This window comes from Arachis stenosperma, chromosome 10, assembly GCF_014773155.1.
Source record: "Arachis stenosperma cultivar V10309 chromosome 10, arast.V10309.gnm1.PFL2, whole genome shotgun sequence".
Lineage (NCBI taxonomy): Eukaryota > Viridiplantae > Streptophyta > Magnoliopsida > Fabales > Fabaceae > Arachis > Arachis stenosperma.
Genome location: NC_080386.1, coordinates 132,568,368 through 132,591,336, shown reverse-complemented (window position 1 = coordinate 132,591,336; position 22,969 = coordinate 132,568,368). Strand labels below are relative to the sequence as shown.

Genomic DNA, 22,969 nt, shown 5'->3' with positions numbered 1-22,969 from the left:
ACAACAATCCATCTCTTATTTTTTTTATTAATTTATGACCATACTTAATTATAAATATAAAGAGGATAGAATAGATTTTTTTATCCTTTGGCAAAAATTTTAAAAGTATTCTTAAATTTTATTTTGTTTTAATTTTGTCTAAAAAATTTTCGATTTACATTATATATATTCCTGACAGCTAAATTTTTAAAAAATGTAAGATTAATTCAATAATAATACATGTAATTATGTTTGATTTATTTGTATTAAAGGTTATTCTTATGTAATTATTGTTCAATTAGTTCTAAATTTTTTTAAAAATTAAACACGAGAGATATATTTGATGTAAATCGAAAATTTTTAAGATAAAATTAAAATAAAATAAAACTTAGAAATAATTTTAAAATTTTTATCAAATTTGAGAGACAAAAAATATACTTTACCCTATAAAAATATTATTTCATAATAGTAACCCCCAATAATAGTTCATTGGCTGAAAATGGATGATTATTGTAGAAACAAATGATAATGTATCTTCTGAAATTATTCACAACTTATTACTAATTTACAATCCCTTTATTAGAATGTAGAATTCAACTCAAAATATTGTCTTTTTGGCTGGCATCCAAACTAGTAGTCTAGTATATGTTAAGAGATTCAATTGTTTTTATTTAAAAAATAAATAAATAATCTGAATGAATTGAAGTAGCTAGAGAGGAAGCATGTGAGTGTGAGTGAACCTGCCCATCTCTATAGTCAAATCACATGTTTGTAAATTGTTCATTACATTTCATATATTCTCATCATGCTCCATTCTCAGGATTTTTTATTTTAATATGGAAGAGTGTAGAGAGTTTTACGTTAATGTTACAAAAAGTAGAGTTTTATAGTGTTATGGGAGCGTTATTCTGTGCAAGCACAATACGCAGAATACGTATTGTACTGACAATATGCAGACGGTGTATTTACAATGCGCAAACTGTGTATTATAATTTAATATTAAAATAATACAATACGCAGTTTGTGTATTGTCTTTATAAATTAAAAAAACATTAATCTGAGAAATTCGTACTCTGCGAATTCTATAGCCCCCATAATTTTGTAAAACATTATAACTTCCAATATTAAAGGATTACACCAATTTTTATTCAATATCCAAAAAAATTAACCCTGATGTTAATTGAACATTATTATTTTACTAATATATGGTTGAATATTTTCATTTAATTTGGATTAAAGACACTTTATTCGATCCAAACACACGATCTTAAAACATAACTAAATCATAAAATAATTTGATACAAATAATTCTTTTTTAAATTTGTAATGAATAAATTATAATTTGAATGACTACTGAATTGATTTTTTTTTTTACCAAAGATAGGAGACTCGAATCCGCAAATTTTTAATTTAGTATGGGAAGATTATGCCATTTAAGCTATAACTCATTAGCATGACTATTGATTTGATTATCGGAGTGATTCTTTTAAATATCACTCTATTTAATTTATAAATTACAGTTGATTAAAATTTTTATTTTCTCAAAGATCAACTTAAGTAGTTACTATTTAACAATTATATAGATTCATTTAAGAAAATTTTATAAAAGTTAACAATTAATTTGATAGGTCGTTATAATATTTTATTTTTACATACATTATAAAAATAAAAAGTATATAAAAATATCACTATTAGATTACATATTTATTAATATTTAAATTATATGAAATTTTATTATTTAATAATGTAATATAATTTAATAGTTGAATTAATAAAATTTATTCAGCATAAGAATATATATATATATATATATATATATATATATATATATATATATATATATATATATATAAGAGACATATTCTCGGTTATAATTCTATCTATATTTTAATTTGGAAAATTCTAATTGGAAACCCAAACGCACGTTATGATGATCCTTGATGTATAACTTCATTGATTAGATCAAGATCTCACTTCTAATTTAAAAATTATTATACCCTAATTAAAAAAATAAAAACAAGCATATATTTGTCCACTTAATTGTGTCGGTACATGGCTATGTGTGTGAGCTATGTGTTTTTCCATTTTTGAATTCATGAAACCGACACTATATAGTAGGTTTTCAGAACATTATTATTCACAACAATAATAATTAAGATATTATAATTAATTATTGATAAGTCCCATTTTCTAGGGGGGTCCTACGCTGCTAATCATAGTGCTACTTTAGTTTATTAACAATTATTACAATTACAACTTTTTAATTAATCCAAATCAATGATAACCGATCGTGAATCTTTAGTTCACTTTCCTGAACAAATAATATTAATCTTTTTGGGACTAATACGTTAGATTAGGGTTGCATGGACCACGGCATCATTACTAGACCACAAAGTGAAAGCAATTTTTTTTTTACTATTAAAATATTAAAAATATTATTTATACACTAAAATTAATTATTAATATATTTATGTATAAATAAATATAGATATAATTTAATTTATTTATAATATATATTTATATTTATATTATATTTTATATTAATAACTAATTTTAATATATAAAATATTTATCATTGTATACAATTATCAATTTTGTTGAAAAATACAACAAAAGTTTGTCTTTTTTCTCAACATAAAATGTATAATAAAAATATACACGAAAATAGTAAAAACATATATTATTCTTTTTAAATTTAAAAAATTTGTGAATATCTTAATTTTAGAAATTTTGGTCAATAAATAAGTAGTATTGGATCCAACAATAACTTATCTAATTTTTATATAAAAGAAGGGAAGAAAAAACAAAATTTCAAGTCAGTGATTTCACCTCTCTTGTGGTTAAGATAATATTTAAAATTCTAAATTCTAAATTTTAAATTTGGATATGCAGTTATTAAAAAAATTTAATTTTAATAATTGTCGGTGTAAAATAATTTTATACGTACATTTAATTACGTAATATCACATTAATAAAAATAATTATTTTTTACATTAAATACGTAAATGATCATAAAAAAACAAATATAATTGTACAACGATGTAAAACGTTTTACACAGTCAGTACATCAAAATTAACCCTTATTAAAATTGAATTTGATTTATTGATTTCACCCCTCGTGTGTTTCATCATATGTACAAAGAAATTAAACTTGCTTGCGTAATGAGTCATCCTAGAAAAAAGAAGGTGCCAAAAAGTTAAGGAGTCAAAAGATATGGAAAAAATAAAAACATAGAATATGGAGAAAATCATATAAATTAATAGCACCCGTGACATGGTAAAAATCGAGATATAGAACAAAAGAGCACAGAGACCAATTCAGCTGAAATCACGCTCTGTGTTTTTGCATCAACACTTTTCTTCTGTCTTCTTATAAATTAATAGATTGAACTCCTCTCTCAAAATTATAAAATGTGGATTATATACATATAAGAGAAGGTTAATTAGTTTAAAGAATAAAAACAATTTAATCTTTATGTCCATGGTTATTAACTTGTTATGGAAGTTTAGCACACCCCACATTTAATTTGTGCTGTTTAGACAATTTTTTAAATAAAAGAATGTTTAGAGACACATATAAAGTGTATTATACTTCTAATCTTCCTAAAGGTGTATTTGGTCTATAAAACTCCTAATTTATATTATAAAATTATTCTAGTATACTTATACTATAATAATACAATAATTATATATGATATTTTAAAAAGTATTACTAAAATTAAAGTAATATTTTTTTATTATTTAATAATATTTTTTTAAAAATATTACTAAAATTAAAGTCACTTTATAGAGTCATTTTAGTATGTCCATACTATGATGACTACCTAATTATGATATTTTGAAAAGTATTATTAAAATTAAAATAATATTATTTTATTATTTAATAACGTTTTTAGAAAACGTAGCTAAAATTAAAGTCACACTATTATAAAGTTATTTTAGTATAGGCGTATATTTATACTACGATAACTACGTAACGCGATTATGGTATTTTAAAATAAAAGTATTATTAAAATTAAAGTATTATTATTTTATTATTTAGCAATGTTTTTTCGAAAATATTACTTAAAAAAATTACTAAAATATAAAAAAAAAATATGATTTTAATTTTATCAATATTTTATAGCCACTATAAGTACAGACATACTAAAATTATATATATTATTATTATGTTTCATTTAGGCTTCTCTTCACTTTATGAAATGTGAGAGTAGCTGTTTAACTAAGTTGTTTAGGTAGCATTCTAAATTACAAATATATTTAACAAATTAAATAAAAGTTTTATAGCATCCTAGGCACACATAAATAGACAAACCATAATGTAGCATTTATTTTACTTTTACATAATGACAAAAGTGATACATCTTAATTCCTGTGTTGAGATCTGCACTTCTATTGGAAAGCATATACCATCTAGAAGGCAACAAACAAAAAATCTTCACCTATTATTATTAGGGGTACTCTATTATACAGATTGAAGTAGTATAGAGAAAGAAAATAAATTTTTTTATAATTATTTTTTATTATTTTATTGTTATTCAAAATGTGAATCCTACCTTTTTTAATCTCTCTTTCATTCTATAAAAAAAAGATTTATAAACTTACATCTTTACTATATAATTCACCTATTATTATTTAGCCCACAGCTTTAACTTACTATCTTTTTTATTTTTTATTTTTTTCCCCTTTGTTGCAAATTGAAACAATATTCAATGATTTTACCCAAAAATACATAATGTCTAAAATCATTGTATAATGTGGGTGTTGAAGAGATAGGACCCCGGAGGGTACAAAAGAGAATGGAGTACAGTCTGTAATATCCCACTGAATTCTACTTCTACAGCAACTGTATATATATGTGTAACCTCCACTACACTACTAGTCTACTACTATACTTGATGACCCATACACACACCCACCATTAGAAGTGATGACAACACTACTCGAATTCGTAGATATTTATTCTGCTTTTATTCGCTCAAGACGAGTAATTATTCTATGATATTAGGCGAATTTTTTTGCGGAGAAGAGTCTTAGATGAGATGGGACAAAATCAAATTTAGGTAATATCCATCTATATATATATATATATATATATATATATAAAATAATTAGTAAAAAATTTAATAATATTACATCGTATTTAAATTTTGATCTTAGTTTATGTTATGTATGTGATGATAGTTATATAAATTTTAAAATTTAATTTTATTTATTAGATTTTAATAATTATAGAAACGAGTATCAGAAAAAACTTGTTAGGCTTCAACTTTTTCTATCCACGAGTAGAAACGAGATAGATTCTATACAAATTATTATAGGGTGGGATCGGATAGTCTCCTACCTACTCCATTGTCACCTCTATTCGCCCCATGCCTCAAGAAAAAAAAAATGATAAATTAAAGTTGATGCTAGCTATATATACATGTTGCATGTAGTTAGTAAGGATGGCAATACTAATCCGAAAATATATTAGAATTATTTTTTCAGTGATAAAAATGTATAAAAATGTTCGTAAATTTTATTATAAAAAAAGCCTATAAAATAATTTAAAAATTTATTAAAAATATCTAGTCATGATAAAAAATCTATTTCGTTAACGAAAAAATATGATGTGATTCACTTGCTAATATTAGAGTCGTCTCATTTATTATATGAGAAGTTTTGTTTGCCATATTATTCTTTTTTATTAAACATAAACTATCTTAATTTATGAGTATATATTTTTGTTACGTTTTTAAATAATTTAAAAATATTTTATCAATTACAAAATTTAAAAACATTTTTAAATAATTTTTGTTTTTACCCAATCCAATTTCATTTGCTCCTTTTGTCATATACACTAATCACTATACACCTCCAGAGACATATATAGTGCCACACTAATAAGTAACCCATACACACCCACATGCCCCATCAAAACAATGGGAATAATGGAGAAAAAAGATCTTGGCCCAAAAATATCAAAATCAAACAAAATATATGCTCTCACAAAGTTGGTTGTGATCTCCACCAAAAAACATGGTTTTAATTTTCTTTTATTAAAAGAAAAAAAAATTACACACACACATATTATATACTGTTAAAAATTCTATACAAAATAAAAGATGGGTTTCACTTTTTTAGACTAAAAATGTTCATGAAAGATTCTAATTGCTGATCAAATTATATTGTTGATAACAAAATCACGAGTTAATAGTTAAACTGGTATCTAAAAAGTTACGCATGTATATATCCATTTAGTTTTTTAAAGATTAGATGCTTTAAATTATTTTTTTTTTTTGTCAATTAAATGATAACACGTGAAATAAATTATTTTGCGATATACTATCATGTAACTAATAAATTGAACAATTTGATACATTGTTATATCTTTTAAAATATTTTTCAAGAATTAAATTGATGCACACTTAATTTTTTTTATCGATCAATTTGACCATTAACCAATTATTTTTGAAACAAAATAATTATATGCAAATCTAATTAAAAAATAAATAATTTTATTAAAGTTTAATTATTCTGTAACTCTCTATCATTTCATTGAATTTTCAATTAGGTTTTTTATATATTTTTTTAATTAGGTCTCTATATCATATCAAATTTTGTAATTATGTCTCTATCGTGACAAAAACGTTGAAATTAACAGAATATTCTGTTAAACTATATAGAATATTCAGTCAAACGTTAGGTATATTCATTTTACTTAACAGAATATTCTTTTAATTTTAGCATTTTTATCATGGTAGAGACTTAATTATAAAATTTGATATAGTATAGAAACTCAATCAAAAAGAAAAACAAAGTATAGGTACCTAAACAAAAATTCAGTAAAATATAGAGACTCACATAGTAATTAAACCTTTTATTAATGCTACATAAACTTTGTTTTTTTTTTTAAAAAAAATCATTTATGGGTACTTTTAAATTTTAATTTTTTTATATATTTTTTGTCAACAATTGTGTTTTTTTTTTTTTTGGGTAATTAAGTACTCTTTTCTCTTTTTATGAATAGATATGCAAAATAAATAAATAAATAAATCCAATTTTCAAAAAAAAAAATATATTTTCTCTACATGACTACATGTATATATAGCAGTTGGGTATTCTCTCCTCTAAAATCACCAAACTAATAAGTTCCAACACCAACCATGAAGCTCTCAATTTCACTCACCATCCTCCTCCTACTATTCTCAAGCACCCTACTAGTCCAATCTCAACAACATAGTTCAACACTCCAAGTGTTCCATGTGAAACCACCAAAGCCACTCTCATGGCAAGACACTGTGCTCCAAATGCAAGCCAAAGATGAAGGCAGACTTCAATACCTAACTAGTCTTGTGGCAGGCAGGTCTGTTGTCCCAATTGCCTCAGGCAGGCAGATCATTCAGAGCCCTACTTACATTGTTAGGGCTAAAATTGGAAATCCACCTCAGACATTGCTTTTGGCTATGGATACTAGCAATGATGTTGCTTGGATTCCTTGCACTTCTTGTGATGGATGTTCTTCCACTTTGTTTGCTCCTCTTGGATCTACCACATTTAGAAATGTTACTTGTGGCTCTCCTCAGTGCTATCAGGTACTCGTCAACTTTAACTCAGCTCAATCATTCGCTTAAGTAATGTTGTAATTTTTTTTTTGTGTTAATATGGGTATTTTATATTATAGTCCTTGTAAATTTGATGTTTATATAAGATGAACATTAAAATATTGGTGTCCATGTTTTAAAATTATTATTATTATTATTATTATTATTATTATTATTATTATTATTATTATTCCGGTTTGGGTTTATAAGTATAATCATGTTATTTATGTTTGCATTTGATACCTATTATACCATAAAAAAATACAAGATGGAGAGAATGAAAGGAAAAAAGTTGACTAGGTATATAATGTGATGATTTTGTAAATGGGAAATAATATTATTTTTATTATTTATTTTATTATTAGTTATTTATTAGTGTTCACGGGTTAGTTTGTAGCATGAAACCAAAACACAATGATGTCACATAAACCGCACTTGTGTGTCTCTACTCTCTATTGTTGTCAATTTGTCATACATTCGTTAAAAATTATTAGATAATAATTTAGTCAAATTTATCAAATTATCTAATAATTTTTAAATATTATGAAGACAACGTGAAAATTCAGATGTAGTTAATTTCACGTAAATATGAATATGAAAAACAAAAGCAAATACACTACTCAAATTATTTACTTTTCTTTTGATTTACATCCTCCTCATCTATCTTTTTTGGTAAAAACTCAGGTAAAGTTGACTTCACGTGAAGTTGATACCTGAGAGCTGTTAGATGAAAATTTAGTCAAATCAGTCAAATCATCTAACGGCTCTCAAGTATCAACTTCACGTGAAGTCGACTTCACCTGAGTTTCTCATTTTTTTTTTCTTTTCCCTTTTTGATTAATTATTCAGAGGAAGTCTTTTCTATTTTTCTGAGAGCTGTAATTAATTTAGCAATCTAAAGAATTTTGTGTAGGAATCTTTTTGACTGAGTTTGGGAAGAAACCAGCAAAAAAAGTCTACTGTTTTTTATTATGTGTACATACTCTCTAGATCTGCACGTGATTTTTGACTATGTGTTTGGGAAGAAAACATAATTTAGTAGACTCAAACTCTCATATTTCTAGTTATGTGTAATTACAGTTCAAATAATTTCTAGGAACAATAATTTATTTGAAATTTAAACAATAATCTCATGTGATGAACACAGATGATGCCACTCCAATACAACTGTGAATGTTTGTCGAGTATGCAAAATTTTATGACCTTTTTTTATGTACAATATTATATATAAATATATAATATATAATGTTTATTGCTAATAATAGATATATAGCAATAGCATATGTTGAATTTGTTTTCTTGAAAGTTCAAAGTAATAATATTTGCTTTGGATTATTCAAAAAAAAAAATATATCTATGGTAGGACAAAAATCCACATGGCCTATAACTTACCTGGCACTAGTATTCTTCAATAAAAGTTTTTTTACTTTATGAATATAATTTTTTTCTTTTTTTGTTTATATATACATAGAGTAAGGTGTGAAATTTTCACTAGAGAATTTAGTATTTAGTTAGGATTTGTTCATGTTGCTAACATAAAATTTTTTATTGTAAACTATTAAGTTTCAAATTTAATGTATTTATTGAATCAATAACTTCAAAAGTTTGAAAACCTTATGCTCATGGATCATCCATTTTTTCCCCTTTTTTAAAGCTTTACTTTAGAGGCTTAATTTTGATATAACAAGGATATGAAATATTTTATATTCAATTAAATTTGTGTATTTATATAAATTGTTAAATAATAAATTTAAAGTTAAATTATCTTAACAATTTACAATTTAATAAATGTGTAATTAATTTGGGTTGATAAAGTAGTTAGTGTACTCGTTCATTTAAACAAGTATTAGAGATTCAAATTTTACATTGTGTATGCAGCTACCAACGACAAATCGATAAATGGAGCTTAGATCCACTGCAAATTAGTCGCTGGCCTATCAAGTTGGGAAATAGGACGTGCAACTAATAAAAAAAAAGGTTTAATTACTTTGTCGGTCTCTATAATTTTATCGAATTTTTAATTAAGTTTTTATACTTTTTTTCTTTTCAATTAGGTCCCTATATCATATCAAATTTTGTAACTATATCTCTATCGTGACAAAAACGTTGAAATTAATAGAATATTCTGTTAAACTGTATAGAATATTCTGTTAAGTGTTAGACATATTCGTTTTACTTAATAGAATATTCCATTAATTTTATCATTTTTATCACGACAGAGACTTAATTACAAAATCTGATATAATATAGGGATTTAATAAAAAAAAAGTATAAGAATCTAATTAAAAATTTAGTAAAACTATACAGATCGACACAATAATTAAATAAATAAAAAAAAGTAAACAACCATGTTCACGCGCCTCATGTTATGGTTCCACGCGGGGTTAAGTTCACGGGACTCATATTTTGCATTTCTGCGAAAGCAACTTGTCATTAACGTGAATGTGAAACTTTTTTTCAGGTACCCAATCCCAGTTGCAGTGGAAGCGCGTGCTCTTTCAACTTAACGTATGGAAGTTCATCTATTGCAGCTAACTTAGCCCAAGACACAATTACCCTTGCCACTGACCCAATTCCAAGCTACACTTTCGGTTGTGTTTCCAAGACTACTGGGCCTTCCACCCCACCACAGGGATTATTGGGCCTGGGCCGTGGCCCATTATCACTTTTGTCACAAACCCAAAACCTTTACCAGTCTACATTCTCTTACTGTTTGCCAAGCTTTAAGTCCCTTAACTTTTCTGGCTCATTGAGACTTGGGCCTGTTGCTCAGCCCATTAGGATCAAGTTCACTCCTCTTCTCAAAAATCCAAGAAGATCATCACTCTACTATGTTAATTTGGTTGCTATTAGGGTTGGCCGGAGAGTTGTTAATATTCCTCCGGCGGCTTTGGCGTTCAACCCGACCACCGGAGCCGGCACCATCTTTGATTCTGGTAATTAATTTCTTTCGCCTTGAAATATGGTCTTTTGATTTTTATGGACTGATTTGACTTGTTCTAAAATATACTTTATTAAAAAAAAACAACACTGAGTAAAAAATGTTCAATTATGAAAAAGTGGGCCATAAGATTTCAACATATAATATTCATTTTTAGATTATCTGAAAGTGCTACTAAGGCCAAAGAGATTAATAATTATTATGGAATTGACGAAAACAGTAATTTGGACATGGTCATAAAGATTTGTTTCCTTGTCATGATGATTTTAATTCAAAGCATAGTGGTAGGTATCTTATCTAATTATCTTATTCAATTACAGCGTTATTCAAAGAAAAGTCCAATCAATTAGTCTTCATGTTGTAATCTTATAATGATGCCTAAGAAAGTGGAAATTATTTTATAATTTTGAACAAATTTTGTCAAAGTGAGCTGGGGTTAATTGGATCACACGTCAATTTCATGCACCAAAAGTAAGCATATTTTCTAAAATATAATTAAAAAAAAATTAAAACTCCCCTATCTTATGCAATTGAATGTGATTTTTTCTAAGTCAGTATACCAGAAGAAAATATAAGAAAAAAAAACTATATAGAAAAACTAGATACAATTTAGGCCAATAACAATTATGCTAAGGTGAAAACTCCAGGTACAGTAGATTTCATGTAAAGTTGATAATTTGACTAAATTTTTATATTACGGCTCTCAACTATCAACTTCTCGTGAAGTCGTCTTTACCTGAGTTTTCACCTTTAAGCTAATTATGTTCATGATTAACTAATTTGATCAAATGTGTGCAGGTACGGTGTTCACCCGGCTAGTTTCGCCGGCCTACGTGGCGGTGCGAGATGAATTCCGGAGAAGAGTTGGAGCGAACCTGACCGTGACAAGTTTAGGAGGATTCGACACATGTTACACGGTCCCAATAGTTGCACCCACAATAACGTTCATGTTTTCTGGCATGAACGTGACATTGCCACAGGACAACATTCTCATACATAGCACCGCCGGAAGCACGACATGCTTGGCCATGGCGGCCGCGCCGGATAACGTGAACTCGGTGCTGAATGTGATAGCCAACATGCAACAACAAAACCACCGTGTGCTCTTTGACATCCCCAACTCAAGGCTTGGTGTTGCTCGTGAGCTTTGCACCAAATAGATAATAATGGTTCCTTTTTCTGTGTTCAAGAATTGCATTGTCATGAATAATAATAGTCTTGTTTGTCAAATTGGCACCAGAAATTTGTTTTTGGGTGATGGATTTTAAGGGTTTAATTAGGCATATTAAGTAAGCTAAGGTTTTCTTGTTGACTATGTAGTACAAGATTTTGAGCTGCAATACTGTATGGAACTATTATTATTATTTTATTAAAAATTATTATGTTTTGGACATTAGAGTCGTTGGAGATTATTATGAACCCGTGCATCTCTCACACTCACATAACCACTTTTTACGCTCTTGTCAACTGAAGCATTTAATTGTCAACTTAAGCTTCTATTTTTCACCGTCAAGAGTGGTTGTTAACACAAACAAGCTCAAAGTGATCCATGGCAAAACGGACTAAATCAACCATGTAATTTGCCACGTCACTGAAAGTTGTCAATGAAGATGATGTCCTTTAAGGTCATGTTGTTAGGCCATTGCCCATTTGTCATTCTCATTCACCAACAAGACAACATAAACAATGAAACAAATAACCAAATCCCAATTTAACCAACCTCTGTATGGATCTCAAACATCAAACTATTAACACCCACCTTTCTAACCTCTCCTCCCACTCCCACACCACTCGCCTCGCCGCCCTCCGCCATCTCCGCCTTCTCTCCAACCAAGACCCCGCCGCCCGTCCCATCATCTCCGCTGCCGGCGCCATCCCCCACCTCCTTGACGCCCTCTTCTCCTCCTCCCACTCCATCCAGGACAACGCCGCCGCCACCCTCCTCAACATCTCAATCTCCGACCGCCTCCCACTTCTCTCCACGCACCATCTCCTCGACGCCATCGCCCACCTCCTGTCCCGCCACGCCACTTCATCCTCCCCCAACGCCGTCCAGTCCGCCGCCGCCACACTCCACTGCCTCCTCTCCTTCGTCCCTGAATTCCGTCCCACGGTAGGTGCCAGGCGCGACATCCTCCACTCTCTCATTGGCATAATCGAATCTTCCGATTCGCCAAGGAGATCAGTGAAGGACGCGCTCAAGGCGTCATTTGGAATAGCGCTGCATGGGCCGAACCGGGCCATAATGGTCCAGCTCGGTGCAGGATCAGCGCTATTCCATCTGGTGACAAAAGAGAGAATTAAAAAAATTGGAATCATGGAAGATGCGACTGCAGTGATAGCGCAAATTGCGGGGTGCGAGGAGAGCGAAGAAGCGTTTCGTGAGGTTTCGGGGATTCCGTTGTTGTCGAGTTTGTTAGAGAGCGAAGGAAGTAGCTTGAGGACGAAGGAGAATGCGGTTTCGGGTTTGTTGAATTTGGTGAGATGCAGTGGTGACGAAACGGTTACGGAAGTTAGAGAGAAAACCGTTTCTGTTGAGGCCTTGGATGGGATCGTGTACGTGCAGGAGCATGGTAGCGCCAAAGGGAAGAGCAAAGCTGTGGCCTTATTGAAGCTTGTGTTTGATGGTGGAAGCAGTTGTAACAAGAATTGTGGTGATTTGTATCCAGTTGAACCTGACTCTTAGGTTGTGTTTGGAATTGGATGCACTAAAATTCGTTTAATCTAGAGATAAAATAATTCATACACAATTATTCTTTGTTACATTATATTTAGGTATAAACATTAGTGTACAGAAAGTGATGTAATGTAGATAGATTCTGACAAAACAATGGCTATTGATTTAATTAATATTACTAACACTATTATTATAGATTTAAGTATCATTGATATATTATTTTACTTATCTACTTTCATTTGGTTCCATTACTTTGCATGCCGGGGTGCATAAAAGAGAGATAAGCTACCAGTGAATTAATTCAGGTTGGTGTGGGGGGTGTATTGGAGTTACATAGAACAAGTGTGGTAGTGTAATTTTATGCCGTTCTTATGCTTAAGGGACTGAAAATTTGAACCCTAATTAATTAGTCAAGCCAAAAACACCTTCAAAGTTAAATCTTGCAGATTCAAAATATCTTTAATTTCTCGTTCAATCTAATCTTTATAACATTGCAAATCCTTTTGTACTAAGCTTCAATTGCCCTTCATCACTGGCAATTTGGGCAGCAATGATATAAAGTTGCCACACCTTACCTTTCACTCAAGTGAAATCCTTTTAATTGATTCCTTTTATTCTCTATTTTTTATATTTCATTGAGCCGTCTTCAAAAATTAACTTTTAAATTCTTATTTTATTTTTATTTATTATCTTATTTTTTAAAAAAACAAAATTTGTTATGCTTATATTTCTTTAAGTTAGTTATCTTTATCTTTTTCTAGAGATTTTGATTGTTTTAGCTTATTTTAAAATTCAAAAATTAATTTAGTAATTAATTAATATAAATAAGTAACATTGTTCTCCAAGTAACAACAACATATAATAAAAATTCTTCATATTTTCTTTTCTTATTCTTTCATGGTCTTATTATCAACTTTTAGATAGTGATTTATGTTTTCCGAAACAATCCTATAGAGGTGAGTAATTAATTTTTCCAAGTATAATCTAATATTCCTACACTCAATGTTTCTACATTTTTATTCTATTATAAACTCTTTTAATTTAGATATCAGAGTCCTTTGTAGGTATTTATACAACCAAATTGATCATCTCTTGCCATACTTATTCTGAGTTCCTTAATCCCTTTTTGTATCAACTCTCCATTTAGGTATTTCCTGAACAATTATCCTATTGGTTTAGAGCTTTATTTAAAAAAAATTTGTTAATAAATCACTCTGTATTCAAGACTAATATTTGCAAATACTATTGGTAAATATAAGTTTAACCTAATCCCATGGTGCCAATTGCTCACTTTCTATTGGTGTGGGCCAGAAATAATGCTCTAAGCACAATAACTGGGAAATGGGAATACTTTTTCAAGAGTATGATGAGTCAACCAATAATACAATATGGCCGTGCATGCCTTCATTTTTGGCTATTGTGCTAATAAGCTCCTCTTTTTTACTTTTACCTTTTTTTTTTCTTTTGGGTTTATTCCTCTATGCCTTCTAACAAGCACCACCATAGATAGCTAAATACCTTCGCTTTTCAACAACCTTTAATCATGTCAAATTTGTTAACTTTTTGTAATTGTTTATTATATAATAAACAATTACAAAAATGCCTTATGTTGCATAGAAATAGAATTCTCAAAGTATTTCTTTGTTCCTTTTGAAAAAGCCAATCAGAATCTCATAAGGGTGACTATTTTTCTGTTTCTGACAATAAAAATGTTTAATTAACAATTAGTATTAAAAGCTGGAATAGCTCAGTTGGTTAGAGCGTGTGGCTGTTAACCACAAGGTCGGAGGTTCAAGCCCTCCTTCTAGCGATTTTTGTCCTATTTTCCGATTTTTTTAAAACTAAGATTTTCTTGCTAAATTATATCATAGAATAAGAATTCCAAATATATATACTCTAATAAAAGAGGTTACAAATTACCATTACAATAGTTTACAATTAAAGCTTAGGACTTAGGAGAGATAATTATTTTCATTATACCGTGATAATCATGATAAGTAGGATGCTATCTTCACTAGTTAGGCGAATTACAAAGTTACACAAATCTCCCTCTCCCTCAACATTAATTAATATTGATAAATATAAACTCTATACACATACAACATTTGGTGATATATCATCAAGCTTCCATAATTTAATTACCTTAGGTGGCTTATAAAAAATATTAAAATTAGATGAAAATTCAAGTGCAGTTAATTTCATGAATAACAACTAGCTATCAACTTCACATGAAACTAACTGAATTTTCGCCTTTAAGAGAAATTTCTTTTAACTTCTGCCAATTCTCAGCGAAGAATCCACACCTTTGTTATTAACACTTGCGAAGATTCTAGCAATCTCTAACTGTGTATTGGCAATGATTTCAGTTCTCTTGAGATCCATTTCAGCGCGCTTGGCCTCAGCTTCGACTCTCATCTTTTCAATCTCCTTCATTGTGTCCATTCTTGCTTGCTCCGATCTCACCACAACTTCTGCAAGCCACCTTATGCTTCCTGCTATCTCCATCTCCTCCTTTCGCCGCCGCTGCTTGTTGCTCTCCATCTTCATCTTCCTCTTGTTGCATCTAAGCTTATCCTTTTCACTATACAGTGCTGGTGTGCTGCTATCAGTCTCTACTTCATTCTTGTTAGATACATGCTCACATGACTTAGTTCCTAATAACCCATCTTCCTGTTACATTTTATACAAAAAAAAATATTATTTGTAAATCAAAATCAGCTATTAAAATCAATTATTAAATGTTTTTGTATATAATTATATATATGGTTTAATTTATTTTTAAGAAGAGTGTAATCAGTAATTTTTGTGATTTGTAGCCATCAAGTAGCATAATATTTTTAATGGTGTAAAATTTCATCCAATAGTGTGAGATTACTCATTTTTTTTTATTACATGCTGGCTAGAATTTAATAAAGTTGCTAACCTCCTAAACTTTTTCTATTATTAATGTATATTTATATTCTAACATGTATTTTATATTGATATCTGACTTTACTAACTGATTTTAATGTTGTCGTAACAGAGCCGCATTTTATATAAAGAGTTTAATTTTGTTGCACAATAAAAATGAAATAATAGTTCTATATATGTTTTAGTGTATGTTATTATTTTGGATGTTCTAAATTTATTGAATTGATGATAATGTCAAAGGGGGTAAATTTCAAAACATGTTTGATAATTAACATTATGTATAAATATATGATATTGATTGACTTGGAAACTCTAAACTCCACCTAATTTAGGAGTTGGATATTTAAGTAAATAAAAAATAGTATTAGTTAATCACAGCTTATTACAGGCATAATTCATAAGATGGTGAATAATTAAGCCAAATACTTTTAGCAATATAATGTGCCAGTATCGTATTATGGATCTTGTTAATACATGTTTTAAGAATATATTTTTAAAATATTATAAAAGTATGTTTTATTAAAAAATTATAAAATGTAAAAACTTTTATTATTATATTATTGAAATATTTTTTTTAGAATGAAAATAGCTAATTTTTTACTATATATATGTATGAAAAATTTGTACAGTAAAAGAATATATAAATTTGCTAAAAAAAATTGGTGCAAAAAATTTGAGACACCTAATCTACAATCATTAATTGATTGTTGTTTATGCACACTTTTATTCTTTCTATTTTTTTCTCTAGTGTCCCAAAGTAGACATCAAATTAAATGTATATGTACATACCACTACCTAAAATTAAAATGTTTTTTATTTGGAAAAATGAAGTTCCACATGCATAGACATTAAAAAGGGGCAGAAATACAAAGCTTACTTTCTAATAGCTCTCACCTAATGATTTGTGTAAGGTTGTATCTTAAAAGTGCATTTTAAATCTCTATAATCTATTTGAGTTATGATACTTGAATAAACCTATAAATAGAGTAATAATAATTTATGAATATCTAACGAAGTAAGGACATATGTATTAAAATAAAAAATAATTAACGGTAACAAAGTAAGTATTAACACAAGGTTTAATTACTCTCGTCTTATAGTTCAATAAAATTTTTAATTAGGTTCCTATATTTTTTTTTAATTGGATTTTTGCACCAATTTTTTTTAATTAGATCCCTCTTAACAGTAATTAGTTTAATTATATATTATATAAGAATTCAATTAAAAAAAAAATTAGTACAGAGACCCAAATAAAAAGAAAAAAAAGTATAGGAACCCATTTAAAAATAAAATTTGGTCCAGAGACCCAATTAAAAGGAAAAAAAATATAAAGATCTAATTAAAAATTTCACAAAACTATAAAGATCAACAGATTAATTAAACCTTAACACGATACAAAAAAATTGGGTGTGAAAAAAGTATCTCAGTGTATTTTAAGTAGATACATGCATACAACATTCCTCTATTTGGAAACATAAGACAACTATGTCACTGTGTCACATGTTCTGTGAGGTTGTAAAGTATATGTTCACAAAACAAATAGTAACTAGTTTTATAGCAGGCTATGCACAATAGAGAGGCCTATTTTTGTCCAATGACAATGAATAATATGGTAATGTTAAAAAAACAAAAAAATAATCAGTTTAAATAGCTTAAACTTGCTTATCATATTTAATATTTATTTATTATAAAATACATTAAATAAAATTAAATATTTTTGGAATTTTATAATGCATATCTAAGCATGTATAATGGAAAACTTGACTAAGCCAACAATGATGAGTCAATTTAATTATTGGAATATGACTTTTTGGTCACTATATTCACTTACTGTGCTTGCAATACCTTTATTAACGTTCTAAAGGGCATGATGTTTTCACTTGCTTTCTGCAAATATTACGGTCTATAATAACATATAAACTAACTAAAATTCAGTAAAATTACCAGCTATACCTAAATATAGAAGTTCAGAAATCCTATATATATGGTCGGTGTATTTATTTTCTTTTAAAAATAAATGGGGGGAGAAAATGATTTTAACAAAGTATTTCGCACACAAAATAATGAGCCTAAAATATAGTCTTTAACTAATTATGCATAAATCCCACCTCAAAATGGTTAAAATTAAAGAAAATATATCCCTGAAAAAGAGAGAAATGATATAACTATTTAGCTTAAATTAATTTCCCACTTTTTTATGCATAATTTATTACCTCTATTCAATTTTAAGTTTGTTTCAAAGGATCAATTTAGATATATATAAATAACTAATATTATTAAAAAAAATTGAAAGAGGTAGTATTAAAAAAAAAAGAAAATTATAGGTAAACAATGAAAATATTAAATAATGTGAATAATGGATATATCGAATGTTCATTCTACTAGTGTGCGAATAATTATTTTAATACTAAAATTTATGTGAGTAATTTAAAAATATAATGTATTTTTATTTGATTTGTAGTTTTTCATATTGTTTAAAAAAATTATTGATTACTTAATATAAGCTTAAAAATAATCAAAATTAAGTCAATAATTTCCAGGATGAAAAAGTTTTAGTTAAACAAAAAATCAATACCTTGGTTATCACTCTCTCGACGCCATTGGATCCATGCGAGTTTTGCGCAGTGGTGGCAGGAGGTGGAGGAGCAGCACCAGGAGGTGGTGGTGGTTGATGGAGGGCTTGTGATGACGGCGGCTGCTCCAACAACATCAAAGGTTGTTGGTTATTGCTAAAGTGCAGCGACTGATGAGAACCAGTCGCTGCAGCAGCCACCGTCACCGTCACCGGCACTGCCTGCAGTGTTGGTGACAGTGGCAGTGGCGAAGCTACGAGCGTGGAAGATGTGGCCACAGGCCCCGCCCCACGCAAGAGAAGATCAAGGCGTGAATATAACGGCCAAGATGAAGCATCAGCGGTAGCAGACTCTGATCTGTAGCGTTTCTTCATGGACTCGATCTTGTTCTTGCACTGCGTCTGTGTCTTGGGCGATTTTGTAGAGTTGGCTCTTGATGACACGTGTCTTGCAACGTCTTCCCAGTCATGGCCTTTGAGCTTTGCTCTGTTTCTAAGAACCCATTTTGATTCGTATGCTTCTAGAAGGGTGGAAACCGCTCCTTCACTCCACTCGTCTCTCTTTAATCTGTCGCCGCCGCCTCCGCTGCCGCCTCCAATAGTGTTGTGTTTTCTTGTTATTAGTGGCTCTTCTTTTGGATGGTTATGATGATGATGGTTGTTATTTTTGTTGCTATTACTGTCCTCGTCTTTGTCTTCCATATCTCATAACCACCCATGAACTATAAAATTTTTAACCCTTCTTGCTGCAACGAGTTCACCAGTCTTTGGAAGAAGGCATCCAGTAGCATTAGAAAGTGAGAGACAGAAAGAGAGAGTAAAAAAAAAGAATGGCTAACAATATGATGGAAAAAGAGGGAAGAAGAAGGAAAAAAAAAGTATTTCACTTAATAGTAAATATTTTAAAAAAATAATTATGTCAGTGAATATATTAAATAAATTAATATTTTAATTAAAACACTATTTAGTGTGTATTTGCTAACATGCTTGTTGAAAAATAAAAATTAAAACACTATTTACAAATTTAATTTGTAGATGATTTTTCATGGTATAGAAATAACATTTTTTCTTATTAAGAAAAAAATGGTTGAGTTTGTCAAATAAGTTAATGATTGAATGGCTTAACTTTTTTGTGTGAAGTGGTAGTGGCTGATAGTGAGGAATGATAAATAGTGTTATATAGTAAGTAGTAGTGTATGGTGGTTTTTGTTGTGAATTATATTTGGCTGTTAGCGTTGATATGAAGCCAACTAAGACATCCACTGGGCCTCGGTGTGGTGGTGGTGGTGGTGGAAGTGGACTAGTGGTGGGTCACTCACGTGGCTCTGTCACCCACTCCCTTTCTCTCTTATTTTGATCCCCTTCGATTTCTCATCACTCTATTATTAAGCAGAAGGTGGAAATTCAGAAGTATTCAATTTTACGTGAAGTTGATATCTAAGAGTCATTAGATGATTTGACTAAATTTTTATCTAATGACTATCAGATATTAATTTCACATGAAGTTGACTGCACCTGAATTTTCACATAAGTAGTGCAATTTTCGTGTGAAGTTGATAAATAAAAATTTAATCAAATCAATTAAATTATTTAATCGCTCTCATTTATCAATTTTACTTAAAATTAAATGCACATAAGTTTTCATCTAATTATTATTTCACAAAGTTTTTTTCTTTTATTCATTATAATCATCCCTTCCTTTTATTTCCTTCCACTACCGGCTAATGTGCTTCCATTTCTAACAAAAACTAATAGCTATGCTTTTATGATTTAGGTTGGGAATTTGAAAATTAGTTATTTTTTATAATATAATAATATATAATTTAAAAATATTATTATATCTATAAAATTAATTATTCAATTAATTGTTGTGTATTTATGTATAAATATATATATTGTTTAATTTATTTTTAATATATATTTTATATCAATAATTAATTGAATGTTGATTTTTGATTTATATGTAAAATAATTGTATATAAATTAGATGTTTTTATAAAAAAAAATTTACACGGTTAGTGTATAAAAATTAAATATGCTTTAGAATGCTATGCTTTTTAAAATGTAGTATACAATCATAATGATAATTATGATAATTTTGAATATAGTTTTATGTAGTTTTAGTTTTACATATTGCTAATGCAATTGTAAATATAAGAGAAATTAAATGTTGTACTGATAAATTGTAGAATACCATTGTAATTGTTGGTATACATCTAATTTATAATATATAATAGGGGTATTATATATTAGGATTTAGAGTTTTTAAAATATATAATAGAAATATTTTAAGTTATTTTTTATAATAGAAAAATTATAGTCATTTTTATAAAAAATATTAATTTAAATTAGTTCAAGATTTTGTTTATCGATTTTTCGGTTAAATTGATTTATTTCGTTTAATTTTGACAAAAATAACATAATTTAATCGATTATATAAATTAAATTTTAATTATTAAAAAAATATATTTAAAAGCGTCTTTATGTGAGTAATTTTCTATATATATATATAGGTGCGTTCTGTCGTGGCCATTGGTTTATTGTGGCTATAGTGCCTACAAAGAGTTTACCAATTAATTGTGGAATTTTTTTTTTAATTTAAAAGTGTATTACTAAAAGTGTTGCTTAAAGAGACAGTGTTACCCTTAATCGTTAACTTGGCTCTGATACCAAATTTTTAACTTTTAACTTCGAATAAAAATAATTTGTAAATTCTAAAGTATTGACTATTTCTACTATTTCTCTAGTCTTTGATGTATATTTATAATTTTGATTTATAACTTTTTAATCTTGTTTTAGTTTATAATATTCTTTTTTGCATGGATTACTGTATATAAAATCTTTTATCTGTTTGTCTTTTTCTTTAATATAATTTCTCAAATTCCAATAACTTCTTATTCTACACTTTCTCTTGTTTCTAAATATCGTTTAATTTCAATTTCATTTCTTTTTTCTTTAGCAGCTTCAATTCTTTTAAGTCAAATATGGTTTTCCAGGCATTTATAAAATTTTTTAAGTTTAATTTCAACTTGTTTATATTTATTCTTATTTCTATCCTTTTTATTATAAGATCATCAATTTCAATCTTAAGATTATTTAATTCCCTTTTATACTCCTTTATTTTACTTTTTAATTTTCTCGTCCTATTTCTTTTTTCAGAAAACTGTAAATAATTCAAACGATTTTCTCTTTCAAAGAGCTCTTGCTTCTTGTCTTGATAAGTTACATATATTTCTTCTTTATTTATTGTCATAGTTTAGTGTTTAGGGTCTCATTTAATTTTCGACCTTTTTTAGTTCTTTTATTTCAGAACTTTCTTCTTTAATTTTAACTTAGATAAACTTAAAGGGCTATTGATTTTAGATTCTCTTATTTGAAAATTCGATGAAACTAATTTTCCTTATGGTTCTTTTAGTAATAGAACTGGGTTTTCAATAGCTTTATATTTTGGTATTTCTGTTTTTACAATTTTCTGAAATAATTCATCAACATAAATCCTTTCTCTGTTTTTAAATATTATACTATGATGGCTATTTGTTAAAGCGTAATTTATTGCATATGTAATTGAAAATGGTTCATCATCTTGTTCCATTAGATTCTTTCTGTGAAATTTATAAGCTAAACTTATAGATCTTCCAAGATTTTCAGTTGATAAAGGTATAGCGTATCCAAGATGCGCATTGAATTTAACATTTACATTTGCCAAGTTTCCATGAATAATTCTAATTATTTGATCTATTGGGTCATCAGTAATTCTTTTATCACAGATTGCTAAGCTTATTGGTGAATTAATTCCTTTCATATATGTAGATTTGATTAAGACTTGTATAGTACTAATATGAATCCATCCAATTTTAGATCTTTTTTGTTGATCCTTAATTTTCTCAATCTGTTTACTTAATTTTTCATCATTTATCAAAGCTATTTCAAGTTCTCCATTAGCAGATTTTATCTTTATATGGGCTTCAAGTTGAATTTTTCCATAGTATATTATATTTTTTCGATTAAAAACTTCTTTTAAAAGATTTTGTTTATTAAAATTTTCATTTGATTTGAGATTTAATTCTGTTTTTAGAACAGCCTGTTTTTCATTATCTAATAAAGCAATTAATCTATAATAATCAGATTCTTCCATTAATTCTAAGCTTTCTAAATAAATTCAACTAAGAGATTAGGATAAAGGCGTACCTTTCTGGAGAAAAAACTTCCTTTATTTATATTTTACATAAGATGTTTTATCTCCAGAGGGAGATTATAGATATTAACTCCAGAGGGGAGTTTAAAACTATTTTTCCTAAGGGAAT

The 22,969-nt window shown here is 28.3% G+C and overlaps 3 protein-coding genes and 1 non-coding gene across 4 annotated transcripts; 3 read left to right on the top strand and 1 right to left on the bottom strand.

The window, feature by feature from the left end:
* Positions 1 to 7,111: 7,111 nt before the first annotated feature.
* Positions 7,112 to 11,899, top strand: LOC130958067 (aspartyl protease AED3-like). Its single transcript, XM_057884956.1, has 3 exons — positions 7,112 to 7,556; positions 10,027 to 10,501; positions 11,305 to 11,899. Exons 1-3 carry the CDS (start codon positions 7,128 to 7,130, stop codon positions 11,664 to 11,666), a joined length of 1,266 nt encoding a protein of 421 aa, XP_057740939.1. The 5' UTR covers positions 7,112 to 7,127; the 3' UTR covers positions 11,667 to 11,899.
* Positions 11,900 to 11,968: 69 nt separating this feature from the next.
* LOC130958068 (protein spotted leaf 11-like) lies at positions 11,969 to 13,357 on the top strand. The gene has a single exon (XM_057884957.1). The coding sequence runs from the start codon at positions 12,233 to 12,235 to the stop codon at positions 13,190 to 13,192; it is 960 nt and encodes a 319-aa protein (XP_057740940.1). The 5' UTR covers positions 11,969 to 12,232; the 3' UTR covers positions 13,193 to 13,357.
* A 1,562-nt stretch (positions 13,358 to 14,919) lies between these two features.
* TRNAN-GUU (transfer RNA asparagine (anticodon GUU)) lies at positions 14,920 to 14,993 on the top strand. Its single transcript has one exon. It is a non-coding gene; the product is annotated as a tRNA-Asn (tRNA).
* A 91-nt stretch (positions 14,994 to 15,084) lies between these two features.
* Positions 15,085 to 19,811, bottom strand: LOC130954418 (trihelix transcription factor ASIL2). Its single transcript, XM_057881155.1, has 2 exons — positions 18,669 to 19,811; positions 15,085 to 15,853 (listed from the first exon to the last, which is right to left on the bottom strand). Exons 1-2 carry the CDS (start codon positions 19,365 to 19,367, stop codon positions 15,452 to 15,454), a joined length of 1,101 nt encoding a protein of 366 aa, XP_057737138.1. The 5' UTR covers positions 19,368 to 19,811; the 3' UTR covers positions 15,085 to 15,451.
* Between the last annotated feature and the right edge of the window lie 3,158 nt (positions 19,812 to 22,969).